At 49.0% G+C, this 22,799-nt stretch overlaps 3 protein-coding genes and 1 long non-coding RNA gene across 8 annotated transcripts; 3 read left to right on the forward strand and 1 right to left on the reverse strand.

The window, feature by feature from the left end:
• Positions 1-213: 213 nt before the first annotated feature.
• Positions 214-2,798, forward strand: LOC120675322 (protein PLASTID MOVEMENT IMPAIRED 2-like). Its single transcript, XM_039956505.1, has 2 exons — positions 214-651; positions 774-2,798. The coding sequence occupies exons 1-2, from the start codon at positions 529-531 to the stop codon at positions 2,544-2,546; spliced, it is 1,896 nt and encodes a 631-aa protein (XP_039812439.1). The 5' UTR covers positions 214-528; the 3' UTR covers positions 2,547-2,798.
• Positions 2,799-3,088: 290 nt separating this feature from the next.
• Positions 3,089-9,034, forward strand: LOC120675318. Of its 4 annotated transcripts, XR_005675287.1 has the most exons (10): positions 3,093-3,533; positions 3,636-3,713; positions 4,660-5,328; positions 5,411-5,513; positions 6,691-6,791; positions 6,875-7,049; positions 7,604-7,774; positions 8,162-8,262; positions 8,348-8,467; positions 8,611-9,034. XR_005675287.1 is itself a non-coding variant. In XM_039956499.1 (9 exons), exons 1-9 carry the CDS (start codon positions 3,192-3,194, stop codon positions 8,411-8,413), a joined length of 1,806 nt encoding a protein of 601 aa, XP_039812433.1. In that variant the 5' UTR covers positions 3,093-3,191; the 3' UTR covers positions 8,414-8,587. The 4 variants fall into 4 exon arrangements, 1 of the variants encoding a protein (XP_039812433.1); XR_005675288.1 differs by lacking the exons at positions 8,348-8,467; positions 8,611-9,034 and adding an exon at positions 7,426-7,545 and having other exon boundaries at positions 3,089-3,533; positions 7,671-7,774; positions 8,162-8,177; XM_039956499.1 differs by lacking the exon at positions 8,611-9,034 and having other exon boundaries at positions 8,348-8,587.
• LOC120675368 (E3 ubiquitin-protein ligase MBR1-like) lies at positions 8,895-13,153 on the reverse strand. 2 transcript variants are annotated; one of them, XM_039956572.1, is made up of 5 exons: positions 12,448-13,146; positions 11,821-11,994; positions 9,623-9,718; positions 9,393-9,542; positions 8,895-9,309 (listed from the first exon to the last, which is right to left on the reverse strand). In XM_039956572.1, the coding sequence occupies exons 1-5, from the start codon at positions 12,919-12,921 to the stop codon at positions 9,178-9,180; spliced, it is 1,026 nt and encodes a 341-aa protein (XP_039812506.1). In that variant the 5' UTR covers positions 12,922-13,146; the 3' UTR covers positions 8,895-9,177. The 2 variants fall into 2 exon arrangements, with proteins under 2 accessions (XP_039812506.1, XP_039812507.1); XM_039956573.1 differs by lacking the exon at positions 11,821-11,994 and having other exon boundaries at positions 12,448-13,153.
• Positions 13,154-20,358: 7,205 nt separating this feature from the next.
• LOC120675447 lies at positions 20,359-22,583 on the forward strand. Its single transcript, XR_005675355.1, has 2 exons — positions 20,359-21,240; positions 22,062-22,583. It is a non-coding gene; the product is annotated as an uncharacterized LOC120675447 (long non-coding RNA).
• Positions 22,584-22,799: the final 216 nt, after the last annotated feature.

The raw sequence follows: 22,799 nt of genomic DNA on the forward strand, positions 1-22,799 counted from the left end.
TCTACTGCCTCCTGACCGGAACTCGCAAGGGAAATAGCCTGAAAAAACTACCACAACTGAAGACGCGCGTGTCCAAATCTGCACCGACAAATTCAAGCTGCCTCATCGACGTAGTTCAACACCAACCATCTAGAAATTCTGTGGTTGATAAAGATCCAGTCAAGGTCCCCCATTTGTGGTACTACTAACAAAGCTTTGTATCCAACCACCAAAACGAGCTACTAACTGTCAACTGACTGAGCAGGAGGGCAGCGACAGACAGGGAGGCCGCCGTGGATAGAGTGAGATCGAGTGTGCTGTGTGGTAGTGAGTGCCCCGAGCCCTGCCAAGCAGGATAGGCTTCCGAGCTGCAAGCCGCACATGCCCGGAGTTCCTCGTTTAATTGCCAACACAAAAAAGTTTCTCCTTCAGAGCAAACAAACACTACCAATAAATCCAGCAGTGCCTTTTAATCTTTGTGAGGTCCAGTTTTTGTTTCTTGGACTCTTGTTAGGTTGCGTCCTCTGCTGCTTCTGATTGGAGGCCGCCATGGATGAGGTCCAGGGAAGGAGTAGCTCAGTGAGAGTCACAAGGAGCATCTTTGGTGAAAGCACCGGTGGGAGTGGGAGGAAGCTGGAGAAGTTCAGGGCAAGGGATGTTCTACGACAAGAGGTAACTTATCTCTGAATCGTTCTTTTGAATAGTATAGTAGTTGAGCACTGCTCGATTGAATTTCATACGGTCTTTCAAAACAGAAGTGCGTTTCGCATTCATGGACACCTCGGTGCTTGCAGAATTTGTCTCCAGAAATCAAGCAGCTCGCGAAATCCAGCATGGATGGGCTCAATGAACGCAAGGCCGCCGTGGACAAGGAGAGAGCCGGCGCCGAGTCCGAGCTGTCGAGGGCGCGCGCCATGGCCAAGGAGCTGGAGCGCCAAATCGAGCAGGCCAAGGCCAGGGCGACGTCCAGGAGATCGGAGCTCCCGACAATGCGGGCGGCAGGGGCAAGAAAGAAGGGCGCCGGCGCGTCGAGCTCGCAGGAGGAGCGCGACGCGGCTGAGTACGCGGAGGTGGCGCGGGAGCTGGACCGCGCCAAGCAGGAGCTGCGCAGGCTGCGGCTGGAGGTGAAGTCCGCGGCGGAGGCCAAGGCCAGGGCCGAGAGCGCCATCGTGGCGTCGGCGATCAACATCCAGTCCAACCTGCGCTCGGCCGACGAGATGAAGCGGCTGGTGGACGAGGCGAACGAGGAGCACGTCCTGGTGGAGCTCGCGAGCATCGAGGCCGAGCGCGAGCGCCGCGAGATCGACGCCCAGCGGCGCGCCGAGGCGGAGCGGTTCGCCGGGGAGATGGAGGCCACCAGGGCCAAGATCGAGGCGCTGCGGAAGGACGTGGCCCGCGCGAGGGACATGGAGGCGATGCTCGCCGCGACGAACGCCGACGTGGAGGTCCTGCAGTCCGAGATGGAGCTCGTGCGCGCCATGGCGAGGAACGATGTCAAGAACGACGACGCGGCGGCGGCCGATGAGGCGAGGCGGAAGAAGGAAGAGGCCACGCAGGACCAGGCGCTGCTGCAGGCTGCGGAGGCCGAGCTCGATGCGGCCAAGAAGGAGCTGGAGAGCATCAAGGCCGAGGGGTTCCAGCTCATGATGTCCATGGACAGCGCGCGCACCGAGATCATGCGAGTCTCCGAGGAGGTGAACCGGCTCAAGGCGCAGGAGAAGAAGGCGGACGCGCAGGTGCAGCAGCTGAACGCCAAGTTGCTCAAGGCGAGGGCTCGGTTGGAGGCCCTCACGGCGACCGGCGAGCGGTCCAGGGCAATCGTCTCCAACCTCACGTCGGCACTGCAGCAGCTGCAAGCCGAGAGAGAGGCGTCGAGGAAAGAGGAGGAGCTGGCCGAGATCGAGCGACGGTGCGCGCGCGCCGAGACCGCGAACGCGAACGCCGAGATCGCCGTGACCGGGGCACGTATCCAGCAGTCCGTGAGGGAGCTCGAGGCGGCGAAGGCGGCCGAGGCCGCGGCGATGAGGAAGCTGAAGGCGGCCGTGGAGGGCACGATGCCGGCGAGGGCGTCGCAGGGTTCGGGGACCATAACCATCTCGCGGTTCGAGTACGAGTACCTGAGCGGGCGCGCGGCGCTGGTCCGCGTGGTGGCGGACAAGAAGGTGTCCGCGGCGCAGGCGTGGGTGCAGGCGCTCAAGGCCGGCGAGAAGGAGCTGGAGGCGCGCGCGGAGGCGGCCGAGCACGCGGCCGCCGAGATGCGCGCCAGGGAGGCCGGGGCGGCGGCGGAGGAGGAGAGCGCGGGGGCCGAGCAGAAGGCGCTGGAGCAGGAGCTGTACGACCTAGACGCGGCGGCGGAGCGGGAGGGGCTGATGTGCGCGTACCCGCCGCCACGGCGGTCGACCAGGGTGTCGGCGATGATGCGGAGGGGGAGGGCGCGGCGGCCGTCGGTGTCGTCGGCGGCGGGGATCCGGAACCAGCGCTCGTCGTTCGCCATCAAGAGGAAGAAGAAGGTGATGCCCAGCCTCTTCAAGCTCATCAAGCAGAGGAAGGACAAAAGCGCCAGCTGAAGCTAAAGCCTCGCCGCCGCCGAACGCCGAAGAAAGCAGCGCCATCGCCCATCGGCGTTCAGCACTTCAGCAGGGCGGGTGGCTTTGCATCTGTCAATCTTTGTTGCTTATACATGACTACGTACATGTCAGGTGCCACTGCAATGCAAAATGTAGAGGGTTCGCATGGACAGCAGTGTAACACAACTTTGTTCTTGCTGCGTTAGTAATCTTACAAACATGTGTTTCATCAAAAAAAAAATCTTAAAAACATGTGTCCATCAGTGTGCCGAACTGAACATGGTTCATATGCGTGATTGAGCCAAGCACGACAGCATCGAATCCATCGATGCCCCCAAATGACCTCTCACGAAGTAGACACCGATCACAGGATCGACTTGCAAAGAATCAAAATGTGTCAACTGCCAAGGGCACAGGGAACGGCGGTAACATATGGCCCCACCAATCAGCCGCACGAACCCCGCAGGTTTCCCACGTGGCCGCCGCTCGGCTCACCAAGTCACAAAAGGCTTGCGAATTGAGATCCAAATTCTGAAATTTCTTGTGAGGAGCAGCCGCACGGAAGAGGAAGGCCAGAGAACACACCAGAAGAGGATCCCAACCGCGGAGGCGGAGGCCCAGCGTCCAGCGAGCGAGACCGGCGCCATGCGGCTGCCGCACGCGTCCGACCTCCGCGCCTTCCTCGCCGCGGCCGCCGTCGCGCACCTCTCCTCCTCCCCGGCCTCCCGCGCGTCCCCATGCGCGGCCCCTCCCCTGCCGGCGCCGCGGCTCCGCTCGTTCGCCTCCTCCCGCGCCTCGACGCCGCCCTCCTCAGCCTCGCCCTCGCCCGCGGGGGCGGTCGTCTCGGCGGGCGCCTCCGCGGCCGCCGCGGCCTGCGAGCAGGGGGCGGCGAAGCCCGCGATATGCACGGCCGATGAGCTGCACTACGCGCCCATGCCGGGCACCGAGTGGCGGCTCGCGCTCTGGCGGTACCGCCCGCCGCCTGAGGTGAGGGCTGCCTCCAGGGGCAGTGTGGACTAGTTGGGGGGGGGGGGGGTGCTTTGTTTGGCGTTGTTTGGCTATTGAATTTCTGCTGGTTTGGATTCGCAGGCGCCGAAGAGGAACCACCCGCTGATGCTGCTGTCTGGAGTGGCGACGAACGCTGTTGGGTTCGACCTGTCCCCTGGAGTAAGTGAGCTTACCATGATGACGCTATTGGTGTCCATGAAGTACCCTACGCGAGTGCATACTTGTTCTCTGTGAACAAATTTCGTGTGATATCTCACTGATCTCAAATTGAGTTGCTCCAACTGAAAAGGTCATGGCATAGTTTAACAATTGAGTATGTTATAATGTTTGCCAATGCAATTGACACTTAGATGCTGTTTCCTGACAATTTTGTAGGAGAAATTAAATATTGAATGCGTGGTTCTCAGTTCTGCATTCAGAAGTAGCCTAGTTCTGAACAGACAAAAAACCTAATGAAAATACGTTGGTATTACATGTTCTTATGGGCACATAGAAGATCATCGGACCAGAGAGTAACAGAATTTCAGAATGGAAAAAGGTTCATATGTAGCTAGTCTGAAACTTAGTTGGACAAAAATTACCTAACTATATTGGTGATAGTTATGAAGGAATATGCAGCCTACAAAAATTTATGGAAAAGGTCCGCGTATTTTTGTCACATAAATCATATAGTAGCTATTGCCAGAGTTAGGAACCTCTAGACAAAATTTCCCAAGCAGCATGTCAACTTGTGCACGATATTGTAGCTTAGTGCATTGACTTGATAAACATCAGCCTTAAGTGAAAAGGTGTTGCGTAGTTTTCAGTTTACTAATCCTAGTAGCTGTCCACCTATATTATTATCAATCTTCTGTAGCAGGAAATGAAATAGTTCTGAGATTTCTTTCGTATCTTAAAATATAAATGGTATTTCTTTTTATGATTATTTGGGGGTTCAAGTTTTATTTGCTTTCTGGTTTACATGTAACAGTCAATAGTTAAAGAACAAAAAGCACGAATTGACTGTCTTCTTTTTTATTATCGTTATTTATCTTCGGTTATTTTTTTTCCTGTTATGGCTTCCCTTTGACCCCTGACTTCGACTGATACATATAAATCCTGCCAGGCTTCTTTTGCTCGTCATATGTCTATGCAAGGATTTGATACATGGATTGTTGAAGTGCGTGGTGCAGGCTTGAGCATGCGTGGATCAGAACTAGCTGCAGCTAACACCAAATCTGACATGCCCCCAGATTCTAGTTTGGATGAAAGTTCTACAGCAAAAGCAAATGTTGTTGTTCCTGCCAAGAATATGCCCACTTCTGAACCTCAAACTTCTGAAGTTCCAGTAATAGCAGATAAGAACATGGCAGGAACAAGTACATCAGAAGAACCACAGCTGGTAATAAAGTTATCAAATACTTTGGCACGATTGGGTGAAATATTCTCAAGCTATGTGAAAGATAGCCGTCTGAAAAACATAGCTGATAGCTTTTTTGATCGAGTTTCAGAACTTGCTCCTGATACCTCCTTAGCTAGCCTTGAGGAGATTTCAGAAAAGATTTTAGGTTTGTTGGAATTGCCGCAAACGTCAGTGATATCTGATCAAATTAGCAATTTAAGTCAGCGCCTTGTGAAGATTCTTGGGGAAGGCCAGCAAACTGTTTCACCTCGGTTATTTGGGTGGCAAGAACGCCTCTCCGCAACCATCGAAGACCTGCAGAAACAGTTGGAGCTGATTATTAGCTATGATTGGGACTTTGACCATTATCTGGAAGAAGACGTACCTGCTGCGGTTTGTATTCTTTCCTGTATAGTAGTCAGATGGTACCTAGGAAACCTCTTTAAGAAGTGTGCAATACCTTTTGTTTGTTTAGATGGATTACATAAGAAAGCAGAGTGTACCAAAGGATGGAAAGTTGCTCGCCATTGGTCATTCCATGGGAGGAATCTTATTGTATGCGATGGTTTCGAAGTGTGGTATGTTTTATCGACATGTCTCCTTTGATCTTTTAACATTCTTTTACTTGTAGCAGTGCTGGCGTGTTTTTTATTCGATGCAAAGAAATGGAACAAATCATTGTTTACTAGGCATATTTTGTCAAGCATGCTTATTTTCTCAATCAATATAGTATTGGCTGCTAATTTTATTTATCTACTTGATATTGAGATATTGAGCCTTTGAAAAAACATTAAGTAGAAAGTCAAAGTCATGCTATTAGACTACATACTGCGACAATCCTACCCGATCTGCTTTTCCATTCATCCTAGTATATCAATGTTTTGACTGCAATTTCATCTGCCACATGACATACTGAATATTTAAGTGGTACAATTTATTTCCCCTCGCCTATTTTATCCAAATGTCTTCTGCATAACGTACTATGGTGCAACAAATGGTGCATTGGTTCTGCTCTTTGTTCAGTTACTCTTTCTCCTAATAATGTTTCCTTGAAAGTTGAAGTTCCTGTGTTACTAAAATTGTAAATCTCATCATGTGTTTGCTTTCTTGTTTGCCTTTCCGATTTTATTGTTTATACCTTTTCTCCCTGACATCCAAGAGGTTAGCAATGTTTTTTTTTACAATGTTTTTTGGGGATTAACTCAAAAATCCTTAGAATGCCATCTCCGTTTAGTGTACAAAGCTCGCATCTTCCTAAATCAATGCCTTACATAGATTGAGCAGTGATTTGTTGTTTTCCTTCTCCAAAACTACACAGAGATAAGCTGTTTTTTGTTACACCACTGGTAATTTATTGGATGTTTGCATACTGCCTCTTCAGTCTGTCAGGAATCATCATTGTTCAATGCTTCCACTTGAATTCTCATAGGGGCATAGGGCACCAGTTAATTGTCAATAAGGCATAGCATTAGAATACCATTTGGGGTCAAAGAACTATGTCATCACGATCTAATCTAGAGCCAAGAGTTATCTTGCGTGTCATATGCGTTAATCTGCATATCAATAACCACATGTCACATATGAAATGGAACTAGTTCTGTGCAAAGATCGAGCAATCCATCGGTTATATCTTTTGATTTCATGGTTCCATCTCCATTGCTTTTTACGTCTGATGTCGTGTTGTTTGAGGCTCCTCGCTTTTTTATATTCGTTTAGCTCAGTATGTTGCTAATTTATTTTGTCCTGCTTCATAAGGATTTGAAGGGGCTGAGCCAGAGCTGGCAGCAATTGTTACTTTGGCTTCATCAGTTGACTACACAACATCCAATTCCTCACTAAAGATGCTGTTGCCTCTTGTAAGTTGACCATCAAGCAGTTTTGACATACTTTTTGCATATGCGTAAACTACTAAACTAATCTTCATTGTATTCTCAATTAGGCAGATCCAGCTGAGATGTTGCGCGTTCCTGCTATCCCACTAGGAGCATTACTGTCTACTACCTATCCTATATCATCCCGTGCACCATATATTCTGTCACTGCTGCGTTCTCAAATTTCAGCCAAGGAGATGATGGACCCTGAACTTCTTTCAAAGCTTATCTTGAATAACTTTTGTAAGTCAGGCATATCTTGCTGTTTGTTATAAAAGCTATCAAGTGCTCATTTGCACTTAGGATACTAGTCAGGTGACACTTAACTGAAACATAACCGTGAATTATTTCATTTGAAGGTATTCTGACTCATTTGTTATGTTCATGGTGCTATTCAACATAAATACCATATCAGTATACATATAATATGTTCTTTTGCAAAGAAGCGGCATAGACTAGCAATATGAGCTATGTGGTTCGTTTTACAATATCAGTGTACTGTGTGAAAATGTTCACGGTATTTTTATACGTCTCCTATACAATTTGGTTTGCTGGAAGCAGTTCACAGACATAAGTTTGTAAGATATGCTTAAATTCTGAAATATTTATGAATTTGCAGGAATGTCTAATCTTATATTGTAATTGTAAGCCCTTGTTGCCAGAAGTGGTAAAAAAACTGAATGAAGGGGGCAATGTTGATTTTTGGAAACAGACATTTGGTTCACTTATGCTGTTAATAGTGAGTTTTATCATCTTTCTTCTTAACATTTCCTCAACTTGGGTGTCATGGCATGCAGGCACAGTACCTGCAAAGGTTCTATTACAGCTGACGACTGCATTCCGTGATGGTGGTCTGTGCAACAGGAATGGTACCTTTTTCTTCAAAGAACATCTTCACAAAATCAAAGTTCCGGTACTTGCCCTTGCTGGAGATGAGGATCTGATTTGCCCCCCAGAAGCCGTTTACGGTCTGGCAACGAGCTCCATTTTTCCTTTGTTATTATGCAATGAGGAATCCTTTCTATAGTACTAAATGCAGAGCATGAACATTAGCTAGTTACTAAATTAATATGGAACTTTATTTTAGCGCCAGGTCTTGCCAATGTGCCACGACCATAGTTATTAGATTTCACTGCTTGATTGACCTTAGTCTGCAATCTGACAGCCTAGGACTAAGGCTCATGGTGTTAGCTTATAGCACACAGTTTCATTTTCCATCTGTTCTGGCCTTGGTTTTCTCTAACCACAATAGGCTTTGGTGTTAGTGTGCATAGATTTTATTCTATCCTATTCTAGTTCTTGTTTCTGAATTTCTTTAGAAAAAGCAATTGTTGACGTTTTGTTTATGTTTGCAGAAACTGTGAAACTAATTCCTCAGCATTTGGTCACATATAAGGTTTTCGGAGCCCCTGAAGGACCTCACTATGCACATTATGACTTAGTTGGAGGGCGGAAGGTACGTTGACAATAATTGACACTTGAGGCTAGGATTCAATTTTTCTACTTATCATCACGCTTACAGTGATCTGTACTATGTGCAGGCTGTCCATGAAGTGTACCCGTGTATAATAGAGTTCCTCTCTCAGCATGACAATGTGTCTTCATGAGTTTTCACCACTGATATCTATAATTGTACGATGGTCAAGACATTGAAATACGTGGTTTGTTTTCACCACTGCACCTAAATGGGATTAAAGTTTTTTTTTGTTCTTTTTGTTAACACGACTAGGCACTTGCTATTAGATGGGTGCTATTGTTCGTCTGTTGCTGATTCATCTTAATTTTTTTTTCCTCTCTGAAACAGATGTGTAGAAACAACCATGTAGCAGTAGCAGTAGAGAAACGAACTCAGCTGGATGTTGGCACCTTGGGCCGGATTGGTGGTATCTTCAAAATCGATGTCTATCTTTTAGCTCTCCTCTCCAGATGCAATGTTGCAAATGTAATCTCAAACTGCAGTGCTATTGTTTTTGGGTTCGTCACTTCGTCAGTGCGGGGTCATGAAAGTATCAGCACGTGCACGAGGATCAATTGTAAGGATCACCGGAAGTCGTAAGCCCAAAGTAGAGAAATTCAGTCCAACTGTAATTGCACGAGAAGGCACAACCCTTACGATGGCACGTTGTAAACACATTACACGGTTCATCAGAATTGACACTGCAAAACTTCTTCGAAATTACCCTCCAACAAGAGGGTATCAGAATTCAGAACCCATAGATTTGATGAAAGATAGCCAAAATATGGCATTTCTATCTGCAAGATGCAACGAATGGATGTGTTTATATAATAACATATATAATGGGCTGTACAGAACCACAGATTCCTTTTCGATTCCACCCCGTTAATACAGAACGTGCCTGGAGTAGGTATTTTAAGTCTTGGTGACGGCAGTCTTGCAAACTGGGCAAGTGTTCTTCTGAGAGAGCCACTGCTTGATGCAGTACACATGGTAGCTATGGCCACATTCCAGCCTTCCCATCTCTTCGTTCGCTTCAAATTCTTCCTGCAAAACAATATGCATTAGACTTGTTTTAATGCATAAATCATGGAATCATGGAACTAAGGAGAAAAGAGGCACAAGCTTACTTGACAGATACTGCATTTCCTCTCCATTTCTGTTGCGAAACGGAAAGACCCATAGGGTGGGTGCTTGACCTTCCTAATGCTGCGGGTAATCTCATCCTCACGCAACCCTGTGTTGACATACCCAATTTTGTCTCCAAGCTCGAGCAACTCCTGCAAAGCAAAGTGTCTTATCATCGTCTGATGGCAGTGGTAATACATAGGTGCAGGATACAACGGAATGGAATGCATACCTCATATGTCATGTTATCCACGTCAAGGCGCCAATCCTGGTAGCGATCATACATGTTCATTCCTCCCAGTAATACTCTTGTCTGAAACATCATGATCTGCAAATAAAAGGTAAAATGGAGCACATATGAAGCTGGATGCTGGATGTATCATATATTTCTTTCTAAAGGGTTTTTACTAAAAAAATTCAACTGTATGTGATGTATTAGGTACTGCAGAGTACAACATAATGATCTACTTTAGCTAATAAACATTGTAGAAAGAGTGAACATGCATTATACTCTCCTTTGCAACTAAAGATGATTTGACTGGCATAAAGTGCAGACTGAAGTTCAAGAGTGGCATGACCAGCCAACTCACAAAATATGCATGCTATTTTAACAGGTTGATTGGCCCTTTCATTTCTATGGTTACAATTCAACTTCATCTGTTTACGATAAAATCGCAGTGGGTTCATGACTGGGTGTGCATGGTAATATTTCTAGAGCAGAAAGATGGGAGATGGGCAGATCTAAGAACATTGCTTGGGGATAGATGTTCCCATGGTATTGACATATTATTTGACATGGCGTGCTACCAGAAAACGGCAACAATTGCAATGTTTATTTGTCCATGTCCAGGGTACTGTGTCCAAAACTATAAGCTAAAATGTGCTCTCATGGTTGACCCATTCTTCAAGGTAGAGATGGTACAAATATGGTTCGGAGGACATTTGTTTCTAAAAAGAACATTACAGACCCACCAAAGTAGACACAAAGGGTTGGCATGCAAAGAGACTGTAGAACAATTCACTTTCGATTCTCGGCACTATATCAATCAAGGGGAATGGAACCTGTTTGGTTAAGGAAATGACATCTAAGAAGACTAACAGTGTGTTCCTATACATCTGTTTATTGGATAGAGACTGACAATGCTCATGCATCTTGGCATTGAATGATTTGTGTAGGGGCCATCACTAGGCAGGTGCCCACATGAAGTGTTGATGGAATTACTACAGATCTGATTGTGACTGAAGCAACAGGCATATCATAAGCCGCATGAAGCATCGGTCCCCCTAAGCAGGCAGCAAATAATAGTTCAATCCAGTAAGACATGCTTGGCACTAATGTAAAATTGTTAACTGCTAGCACCACCCACCAGGCCATCAGCCATTGAAGGCCATCATTCCCACACCAGCATGCCTGTTCCTACCTTGAACATACTGGTACGATCCACCAGAATTGTGCGCCAAAAGAAAATGAGCCATGTCATTGGCCGTGATTGTCAGGTGTTACACGACTGCAGCCCCCATTCTTGGATAGTGCACTTAAGAACCAAGTGACCATTTTGCCCAGCCGAAACACGCAGTATCCAGCATTCATACTTGTAGGTTGGCTTTGCAACATAAAAGACCTAGACTCACTATGGTTGAGAGGTCTCTTTCCATGACCACATTGCTATCAGTTTCACTCCTTTCTCAACTGCAATTATCCTAATCCTTTAATCAACATGACCATACATGTCATCAACTGGTCCTATGAGCATGCTCAATGCAAAATACATTTAAAAGATGCTCAAGCTCAAAGAGAAGATATAGCCACACCATTATAGCACGTCCTAAAGATTTATTTTCAAAGGAAAGTATCCCTTTGAAGATGCATTAATTGAATGGCGGCACTACCTACAAGTCATTTACATATGCTAGGCGCAGGTGCGGGCATAGGCACATAGCTAAGCATTGATGCTGTGAAAGTAGCTAAACTATCCTACCCACTAAACTTCTCTTTGTGCCTAATCAAATTTCGCTAAGCACCTCAATTGTGCTACATTAAGACCTAATATAGATTTGCTCATGTCAGTTCCACTACCCTGCAGGCCGCGGCTGCAACAACCGGTCATCATTGTGCTTGTCAAGACACCGGTTTCGTTAACAATCTCCACGAAGGCCACCATCTCACGTCACGTTTGGCGCACGAAAGAAGCAAATCAACCACTTCCAACGCCCACCCAGCCGCCCAGGGGCGTTACCCAACGGCTTACCAGTCAGTTACCACGCACGCGTCATCACCGCACAAGCATGTCAGATGATCACGCGCTTAGCGACCCTGCCCTACGCACCAACCGCTCGAGTGGGAAAGGCATGGAATGGATGGTAGGCAAGCAAGTGAGAAGAGGCAAAAGAGCAAGCTTTTCCGTGTGTGGCAGACAGTGTGTACTGTACCTCTTCTTCGAGGCCGCCGGGGGAGTGACGGTACCCGCGCATGCGGCGGAGGCGGCCGGAGGGGATGAGGTCGGCGCCGAAGAATGGGGCGTCGAGGTGCGGCGGCGGCGGCGAGTCCATGAAGGACGAGGATATCTGCTCCTGCACGGTCGCCCTCCGGGACAGGCACGGCCTCTGTTCAGGTGAGAGCTCATCAATACGGCAGAACATGGCAAAGATTCCATTCGTGTATAGGGAGATATAAAGAATTCACCGTGGTCCAGAATACAGATGCGTAATTACTGAAAACAAACAACTAGTAATCGCATTGACCTTTGAACAATATTGACGACCGTCCGTAATGACCACAGTTGTCAAGCTTAAGTGGGGGATTAATGGCTAAATTAAGTTTTGAAGGGGACAAGAAAATGCTGCGAACCTGACAGAAAGCATAACCATTCTTGTGGGCAAGGGACAAGGGAGATTAAATATGAAAATTAAGGCAAAAGATCATCGGTAAAAAAATCAACAGCCCTCCAGCCACCAAGAACAAGGAATTCTTTCCGAACGAATGAAACTTGAGTATGAGCAGATCGAAACACGAGGCGGCAAGGAAGGATGGAGGCGAAGAAAAGCCATGTCACGCACCTCCCTGTGGGACCTCTCCCCCTCGGCGCCGCGGCCGCCCCTCCCCACCATCTGGTGCCGCGCCACCACGCAGTCCACCGAGGACGCCTCCGCGGCGAACGGTATCCCGGGCGCGCACCACACGTCGGCGCCGATCCCCCCGGTGACGAGGCCTCCGCCGCCGCCTCCTCCTCCCCCGCCCCCGCCGCCCCGCTCCTTCCTCCTCTCCTTCCCCTTCCGCCGCCGCCGCCCGTGCCAGTCCGCCGACGACCGCACGGCCGCCCCGGGCGCGTACGCCTGCGAGGCCGCCGCCGACGTGCATCCCAGCCCGCGCAGCGCCGCCGAGGCGAACCCCTTCCGCCTCCCCTCCTCCGCCGCCGGCGGCAGCGGCGGGGGCGGGGGCGAGGACGAGGAGGCGGCCTCGCCGCGCGGGTTCAGGAGGAGGCGCCGGATCCCCCGCCGGCGCTCCGCCGCGGGCGAGCGGTCCCCGGCCATCGGGGGCGCGGCTGGCTGCCCTCGGCCTCCGCTGCCGTGCTCCTCGGGCCCGGAGAGTCGGAGGGAGAGAGAGGGGCGGGCGGGGGCGGGCGGGCAGTAATGGCTAGCAGTGTGGAAGCGGCGCCCTACAGAAGCACAGGGCTGGCTCACTGCGTCTGCGTGCGCGTGGCGTGGCTTGGCGTGGAAGACCAGAGGGAGTAGTAGAAGAGGGGAGCCGCGGGGAGCGGGTGCGGGGAGGAGGGAGGCTGGCGGGCGAGCGGGCGCGACGGGATGAGGTGGTAAATTCTTGTCCCTGATTTGGTGCTGCGCTGGATTTGAGGCGCGGGGCGGATTTTCTTGACTTTCCAAGGCTTCCGAGCCTCAAATGCCTTTGCGTAGCAGGAGTAGCACACGATTCCCAATAAAAAAAATCTCATATGGAGTACTAAATGAAGTTTATTTGCAATTTTTTTCACAGATAGGTGTAATTTTTCACGACGAATCTAATGAGGGTAATTAATCGATGTGATGCTACAGTAATCATCCTCTAATCGTGCGGTCAAAGACCTCATTAGGTTCATCTCGCGAAGTAACGCAGGGTTGTGGAGTTAGTTTTGTAAATTGCCTTTATTTAGTACCGATAATTATTTGTCAAAATTTTTATGCTACTTATACTACTTCAAACCAAACAGGGCGAAAAATAGTCAAGCGAAATGGTTTTTGTTTAAAAAAATGGAGTAGCAGCGAATAAAGAATTGTACTCTACCGAGTGCCGTCACTGGTGCCCTACGCGTGTAGTACGCGTATTTCTCCTCATCACGGACTTATTTACTAGCAGCACTGGTACAGCATTTTCTTCCCGATAACGTAGGAGCAGTACTGTCCATGTCAACAAAAAAAAACGTAGGAGCAGTGCTCGTACTTGTGGCGTGAAGCTGCGCGAGAGGAGTCGGATTAGATTGTGAGCATCTACTCTATCGTACAACCGTACAGGAGGGAGGAGGCCGGGAAGCGGAACGGCCCCGCCATTTTACTCCACTCCATGAATTCGCCACTCCATCACTAGGATCTCTGAAGCTAGGACAAATTGATGTGTGGTGTGGGTGTGGCATTCATGGTTCCGTGCCTGGTTGGTGAATCTGAGAGCGGGAGACGGCGGCGGTACATCAGCTTCTTCAGATGATGCACAGGAACGCAGGTTTGAGGAAAAAGATGAAGGACCTCTGTGTAATTCTAGAACTATGTAGGGGCCCTTTCGTAAAAAGGGAAGCACTTGTACCGCCTCTTTTAATATGATGTTCTTCCTTTTTCGCAAAAAAAAAGGACGAAGCGCAGTACATGATGCGGTACGCCATCTTTGCTTCTTTTAGCTGCCGGTGACACGGTGTTGTTTGTGCTAGCTATCTACAGACTTGTGCAGGCGTCCGGAATATATACTAATTAGATCATAATTAGATACTAAATTGCTATATTAAAACATACTATAGTGATAAATTAATTAGACTTATTAAATTCATCTTGTAGTTTACAAATAGGATCTATATTTTATTTTATAATTAATTTAATTTTTAATACTTCAAATACATGCCGACATATGTGACGTGACAAAAGTATAGATTCGTAGATACACGGAGAGATGTGACGGCCGCGCCATCACAGGAAGCAATCACAGAGCGAGCGAGCAGCAGCTAACCAGCAGTTAAGGCATGAATGATTTTTTTTTTCACCCCGCGGAATTCGATCTCAAGATTTCTTACCTAGTGTATGGTTTTTTTACCAATTCACCTAAATAGTACATATGACTCAGTATAGAATAATTTTCTTTTGAACTATCACGTAGAGGGGCCTTTTGTCTGAGTTGGTGCCACCAACCAAAATAAAAGGGTCACCCTTTAGTTCGGGTTGGTGTTACCAACCGGAATAAAAGGGACAATTGGTGGCTCCACTCGGGACAAAAGACCCATATCCCTCCCCCCGCTAGCCCGGATAGCCGTTAGATCTGGAAAAAAAAACACTTTTTGTCTCGGATCCAAAGACAGTCAGGACAATTAGGCTAAATCAAAAAATCAAAGGCATGTTCTAGTGAAAACTGTCCGACGTCGCAGGTGGACGGATCACCGATGGCCGTCTCCGAAACTTCCAGTTCCTCCGGCCGGCTATCTGCTCTACAGATCGGCGCCCGTGGCTTTCGCAAGCGAACGGGGCGGGTTTTGCTGTGCATGTGCTGTGGTGGCATAGTGGCAATCCCTCCCTGATCTTCCTCCTCTGTTACGGGAGCCGGATGGCCACTTGCCAGCTTGTTCTTTGTCCTTTGTCCTGGCCTCTTTTGGACTTGCCACTGCCACTGCGTGTTGTGCCCGTTGGTGATTAAGGTGAAGCAGGAAGTCAGCAGGCGTCGTGTTTAAATCTATTCAGCGCGACACGCATCGGTCGGTCGGTCGGCCGAAAGTCCAAGGTGGGAGCGGAGCGCCGAGCGCCCTTCTCCAGGTGAAGTATTCTTTGCTTTCGCGCTCGCTAGCGGACGCGCGTACAGACTTGACGACGACCCGTCCGCTTTAGTATTTTGGCAGCCACCATGCATGCAGCAGAGAGAGATGCACGGTGGGACCCGTCCTGCTCGGCTGCTCGTATCCTCACGGCCGGCCTCTCTTTCTTTATTCCCTAGCTTTGGATGCTTAATACTTAGACCATGTTTAGTTTCTAAAAATTTTCAAAATTCTCCGTCACATCAAATTTTTGAACACATGCATGAAGCATTAAATATAGTTTAAAAAATAACCAATTGTACAGTTTAGCTGTAAATGATGAGATGAATTTTTTGAGTCTAATTAGTCCATAATTAAACACTAATTATTAAATAAAAACAAAAATACTATAGTAGCATAATCCAAAATTTTTTGCGAACTAAATACACCACAGCGTCCATGGACCATGGTGTCGTGATTTGCGGTCAGCCCTGCAGAGTCAGTCAGCAGAGATCGAGCTTCTCCGTTGTGTCTTCCTACCTCCTCAAGAATGACACAAAGCCACTTCAGAAACGTCCTCAAGAATGACACAAAGCCACTTCAGAAACGTCCACTGACGAGGCTGTCAAATCTCCAATGGACGACGGCGACCGGCAGGAGGAGCAGAGGGCACCGTCGTGGCTTGCCTTTAGCAAGTGCTTTGGAATGGACGAGGACGACAAGTTGAGCTCTCATCCCTCCCCTGTCGATGCTGATGCGTTTGCTTATCCTGGTAATGCATCCGATGACTACTTTATCAGATATAGATAGAAACATGGCCGCAGGGCGCAGGCCTGGCCCCATGGTCCCCAAATTTACATTAGAAATTTAAATTTTTATATAAATATGTATGATTGGCCTCCTCTAATAATGAAAAAATCAACTTCCTGGCTCCGCCCCTGCATGACCGTGTTTCAGTTACTTTCTTTTCCCCTACAAGAATATACGCGTCTTGTGCCGAAGCAAAGAGCAATCAAGGAGGAAAATGTAGCTCTCATGCGTGTCTAATCTGGGGGCAGCGAGCGACGGATTGGATCATCCGTGAAGCGGCACCAAGCTGATTGAACGATGACACGCACGGCTCAGATAGCCAACGCGTCGTCGTCCAAGTACTGCCGGGGGCAGCGGAGGGCTCCTTTCACTAAGCACCCACGTCGCATAAGGTACAACTGCTGAACAACAGAACAGTGCTGTGTCGTTAGGAGGTCATCTGTCACTATGCCATTCCATACAAGGTCGTTATTTGCCTTATTATCTTGCCGCAAGGTACAGAGACGATTGACTCCTAGTTAGTGAAACCAAAAGGACCGATGCTTAGAGCATCTCCAATAAATTAGGTATAATTCTAGCTAAATTTAAAAAATTTGTGAGCTCTATAAAAAAAAGAGAGAGAACTTTATATATGGTGGGAAAATCAACAAACTCTCTAAATCTTAACTCTTTGTTTTACAAGTTAACTCGAGTTCTCGCAGATAGGTTTCTAGATCTAGCAGAAAGCATCCTAGAAGTTTTGCAACCAAAGGAATTGTGTCTCTAGTTGTTGTTCGTGGCGGGGGTGGGTCTGTTCGGGTCGAAATCCAGCTCGCCGCGTCTGTCCGGGTCGAAATCCAGCTCGCCGGCGGCGAGGAAAAGGTGGGGGTGCGGGTTGGAGAGGGGGGGGAGCAATAGTATGTGGAGCCCGGTGATCCGGAGCGAGGTAGCCGCTTGTGCGGGCGGGAGGCAAAAGATGTGGAAGAGGTATGGCACACCGGAGCGAGTGCGGTTTGCGCGTGCGGGAGGCAAGGATGTGGCACCCGCAGCCCTCCATGATGTCAAGGTCAATCACATGGAGGCGCCGTCGAGCACCTGCAGGATCTCAGGCAGCCGCTCCCAAGCCGCAGCTACCGCTTCCCCCGCGGCAGGTGCCCTTCCCATCGTCCTCTTCGGTTGCGACACGGAGAGGAGCGTGCGAGGGAGGAGGGCGAGGCGCAGGAAGGGGGACGCGCGCAGAGGAGGAGAGGCAATGGCGAGCTGCGCGAGCTTGGCAAAGATGCAGAGCGAGCGCGACGGATAGCGAGCGAGAGAAGATCACGTTTTGGCCGGATTTTCCATAGTTAGCTGTTACACCCGTGGCCGCCGGCGATCGCCGGGACGTGAGCACGACAGAGAGATACAGATGGCGGCGGCGGACAGAGGAAGGAGGAGGACCCCTTGTCTCGTTCACGAGTTCAGATTCAGAAAAGAGTTCAGGTCTGTTACAACGCAGCCTCTTGGCTTAAATCCAACACATGCCTGTCCTGACAAGTGGACCCATTAGCTATGCCTAATACATCACGCTAACCACGCACGCACGCACGCACGCACTCACTCACGTGACATCGACGCCGATTCAGTATAGGGAGTGACATTAGCGAGCCAGTCCGTTTTACCGAGGCTTTTGGAGATGCCGTTAGCACGCAAAAAATAACTAGTGTAACACGAAACTGGCAGATAACAGGTCGAGGATGTAGAGGTCACAGGATTAGTAGATCAGGATAGCTAGGGTTGATCGCTTTCCACCGGAGCATCTCCGGTTCCCTTTCCGATGGGCTACCAACCCGGCCGGAGGAACACGAGACACTGGCAGTTGCGAGACGGCGAAGAAAAAAAAAATCCCACTGGAATGGCGTGGATCATTTCATTAGCCCGCGGGTGCCGTCGATGCATGACGGCCGCGAGTACCGTGGAAAGCAACACGCTGTCTTGTCTACAGGGGGAGCCGCCGGGGCCTACCTATACTATCCGTTCGCGATTCAAAATTTCGATTTGCTGTCGCGTTGTTTGAAATCATTTGTCACTTGCATCATGCATCCGCAGGCACAAAAAGATCCTCTCTTTTTATTTTTGCTAGTGGAGGCGGGTCATCATCCGGACAGAATTCAAATGGGCGAGTATGATTGGTGCTGGTGGACGGCAGTAGTACGAAATTAAGTGAGCTGAAGATATTGTTTCTTTATTCAAAACGACAAAAATGTTATGATCGGGCACGTTTAAATACGTGCAGATAGGCGTGATCAGAGAGATTGGTGGCGGGCACCATTTTGTCTGTCTCGTTCGCCAGCAGATTCAATTAGTCCTTGTCGTATTTTTTTTTGGAACAATGATGGTCTCGACAATTCGACATGGACTCGAAACTTAAAGCCTGTGCTGCGTCCAGCACAGCATGATGCGATATGCAGGGGTGCTCAAGACCGGACTGCTTTCTGCTCATTTCAAAAAATCGCGTGTCAACAAAAGATATCGGACTGCTTTCTCTTAACACAGCTACCACACTCAGCAGAAAAGAGACAAAAAAAAAGGAACAGAATACAGGAACTAGGAACAGGACGGGACTGGAGAAAAACTTGGAGTGGACGACAAAAACCGTTGCGATCAGGCGTGTTTAAATACGTGAGGGTTATTGGGACACGACGAGGGCGATCGACGATGTCGAATACCTCTTTTGCCCTCCCTCTTGCCAGCTGTTTCTTTCTTTTTTCTTGGCGCTGGAACAGTGACACAACAAAGGCGTGTTCAGGTCAAGGGCCATGGTGACGACGCTTCTTTCTCTTTACTTGCCACTCCTACTGAACAAAAAGAAGAGGCAAGCCTACTGCCATGCATGGGCCTGCACATGACTTCCAAAGAAGAGGCAAGCCGAGGAAAAGCATACGAAGAAACGGGGGGAAAAAGCATGGGCGAAACGCAGAATGATTAAAGACGTCTGAGCCATTTGAGGTGTCTGTTGAATGGCTCGAGTTCGTTCATCATCAATAGTGCTCTTGACAAAATGATGGGGCGTAATTATGCGTTTAATTCCATGCCCATTTCTCCTTTGTTTCATCATGCACAAAACATCCTTGAACAGCATCCAGAACTCTTTTCCACATGGATGCAGGGGATTGGGGTAAGATATTTCCCGTGCCATCTTCAGAAAACGTGAGAGCTTTTCACGGCGAAAAGAAACAGACTTTTGGGGTAAGATTGGGGAAAGGGAGACCTACCATCTGGAATGGTTTGTTTTTTCTCTGTCATTTTACACGGACGAAGGAGACCTACCACACATCCCTGGAAAACGTGTTCAAGGGAGCACCATGATTCATGCACGAAAGGGAGCTCCAGGAACACTTGCTCCTCCGTCCGCGCTCTGACAAAAGCCGGCACGGCCGCTCTGTGAGCCCCTGCCCGTGTCCGCATCTGCGTGCCCGCGTCCCGCCAAACGGACGGTGCGTGCCAGCCGCGAACCCGGGAGGCAGCCGCCGCGGGCGGGCGCGCGGCTCGAAGACCCGTTCCTTTGCTGCCGGCCCGGCCCCCCCTTCTGTGCCGCGCCCTCGCGTGTCCGGCGGCCACAGCCCGCTCTCGCTTTCTTGGCTTGCTGGCGCGTACCGGGCCGGCCGCGCTTTGCCGCCTCGGGCCTTTTGTTTGTATTAGGAGCCCTAGGTGTGCAGGCCGCCGGCCCGCGAGGAGACGCGAATGGGAGAGGGATTCAGCCCGTCGGTGAGCTCGGCGGCCTGGAAGGCCTCTTCCGAACGCGTCGCCCTCTTCCTGGCCACTTAGGACAAGCACAAGCACAACGGCGAGACAGCAGCAGTCGACTTGGGTCGGGCCATGTTTGGATACCTCTCAAATCAAGTTTGCACAAAAAGGCGAACGTCTGTATGAAGTACTAAATGAAGTCTATTTGTAAAACTTTTTCAGGGATGAGTGTAACTTTTCGAGACGAATCTAATGACTCAAGTTTCATCATGATTGACTATAGTGATGCTACAATAAACGCGCTCAATTATTCACTAATCGTACGGTCAAAGGCCTCATTAGTTAGAATAACTGCTACAGTACTATAGTTGTGGAGTTAATTTTGTAATTAGACTTTATTTAACACCCTTAATTAGTGATCAAAGTACCAAAAAATTTTCCTCAAAACTTTTTCACACCACATCCAAACATGCCCTCGATCTCAGCAAAAATGTCCGACGTGGCCCTCATTTACTGAAGAAAGAGAGAGCAGCCGTCGTCTCGTTCGACTACGGCAGCGGCGCGTGCTCCGACACCAATCGACGACTCCGCGCGCCCGATGTACGACCCGCTCCCGTTCGTCGTCGGCGTCGCGGATCCGATACGTGCGCGAGCGATTTTTGCTTCCCGCGCGGCAAATCTCGCGCTATTGCATACCCCCAAATTCTCCTCCAAGCGGCGGCGGCGCAAGAGCTGCTCAAGCGGAGGCGCTGCGGGAGCGGAGGCCCATGGCGGCATCGCAGAAGCGGCAGGCCATGGCGGGAGCTGCTGCGGCACCAGAGCAGAAGCAGAATCGCCATGGTGTTCCAATACCGCGCTGGCGCCGAGCGCCGCAGCCAGTCCCCGCCTCCGCCCACGCCCTCACCACCGGTGGCGCATGAGGGATGCAGCCTTGGTGCCGTGGCAGGCTTCTCCGCTCCCATCGCTGGATGTGGCGGCGGCCGCCTCCGCCGACGAGCTGCAGCGCCAGGTGGAGAAGCCAGGGATCAGGGAGCGGAGCGGATCCTGTGGGAGCAGGCCGAGTGCTTGGAGCTAGAGCTGGAGGTGCGGCGCAATCCAGAAAGGGGTCCTCGGCATCGGCCATGTGCCAGAGCAGGACGGAGCGCTGCCGCACATCTCCGCCTTCTCCGGTGGAGGTCCGGCTGAGCTCCGACGGCGGCTGCGATGCAGATCCTGCGGCAGCAATGGGGGCAAGTCCGGCTGCGCCTCCACTGAGGATTTTGGGCCCTGCAGTGGAGCAGAATGGAGCGGTTGGCTTCTTCAATGATGGGAGTCCCATGTCTCAACCATGGATGCTACCTCAATGTTCAGATCCTACAACATGGTACACTCTCAATTTTGGTTCAACATTGCTCGTTCCTCAATTTTGCCCAATATTGCTCATAAGAACCACTATAGGACAGCGAGCAAAATATATGAATGTTCAGAAGCAGGAACCACTCTCAATTTTTCAGATACAGTCCTCATAGCAACATATAGTGGCATAAGATCTGCATTTTTGCACAGTACATTGCTAACTATTTTACATAGCCAAAGCTAATTCAGATATATTTCATTCAGATATAGAGCAGAAATAGAGAATCAGTTTTTGCTGAAATTGCTTCCTTTGTCTCATTGCTATTATGTGAAGCCTAAAATTAGTACCATCAAACTCTGAGTTTCAGAGAAGAAATAGAGAATCAGTTCTTCGTGAAATTAGTTCTCTGAAACTTATATATGTAGAATGTTGGGAACCCTATAGGAATTGCTACTATATACATAGAGCTCAAATTGCTAGATTTTTTTTTTCCAATAGCCCAAAGAACTAGAAATCCCTCTCTGAACCTTGAGCTAACACCGACTACATCCAATCCTTTGAGTTGTGGACCATAAGTCCTATCTAGGATTTGTAGTCCAAACATCGGCCACATGTATTTAATGGCATATCCAAGTTTACTATGAAACTCTGAAATTTCAGCAACCAAGTATACTATGCAACTTTGAAATTTCAGCAACCAAGTTTACTATGAAATTCTGAAATTTCAGCAACCAAGTTTACTATGAAATCTGTTCAGCTTGCTCTTTTCTGAAATTTCAGCAACAAAATTAATCTTTTCAGCTTGTTCTTTTCTGAAATCTGTCATTGATTATATTTCCTATTAGTAGAGGACAAAATGCAACACCTCCTGGAGGCTTCACAAACTTTATCCAGCCAAACTTGTCACAAAACTGCTAGCTTCAGATGGTGGCGCAACTGCTAGTACAAATGGTGGCGTGGCTGCTAGTTCAAATGGTAGCGCGGCTGCTAGTTCAGATGGCGAGGATGGCCAGGGAGTCGAAATTGATCCATCAGAGGTAATGGAGCAGTATTGATACTATGAACTTCTACTATGAAAATTGATCAGCAATATGTCTTTGAGCGATGTGTTACAGAATTATTTTGAGCGAATTTTGAGCCATGCTTTGTGGAGGTGCTTAATAGAAACTCGGCTATCCAGGCTACCTCTACACACAGGCAACTCGGCTATCCGGGCTCTCTCATGTATGCAACAAAATGGCTACAAAAATCAATTGTGCACTAGATCACCATGAGTTTGTGTGTCAGAGGACGAATTAATTTCCCAGCAGACAGCTAAACAGTTAGCTCATTGTACAATCTGTCTATTCAACTGTCTGTTTGTGTCAAAATGACAGCAGCTGTCCCTACTATTGTACTTGCCCTTAGGGCACGTACATGGCGCCGTTGCGAGCCGTCTGCAAGCCGCAAGTTTTGCACAAAACACCCTGATGCCAGCAAGACGACGGCGCCTTCGTCGTCTCGTGAAGTCGTGAGGCAACGGCGTGGGCTCGTTGCCGGAGACCATACCGACGGCCGCTTTCCCGTTGTATGGCTCGCTTCGACCC

This window comes from Panicum virgatum, chromosome 5N (assembly GCF_016808335.1).
Source record: "Panicum virgatum strain AP13 chromosome 5N, P.virgatum_v5, whole genome shotgun sequence".
In the NCBI taxonomy this organism is placed as follows: Eukaryota; Viridiplantae; Streptophyta; class Magnoliopsida; order Poales; family Poaceae; genus Panicum; species Panicum virgatum.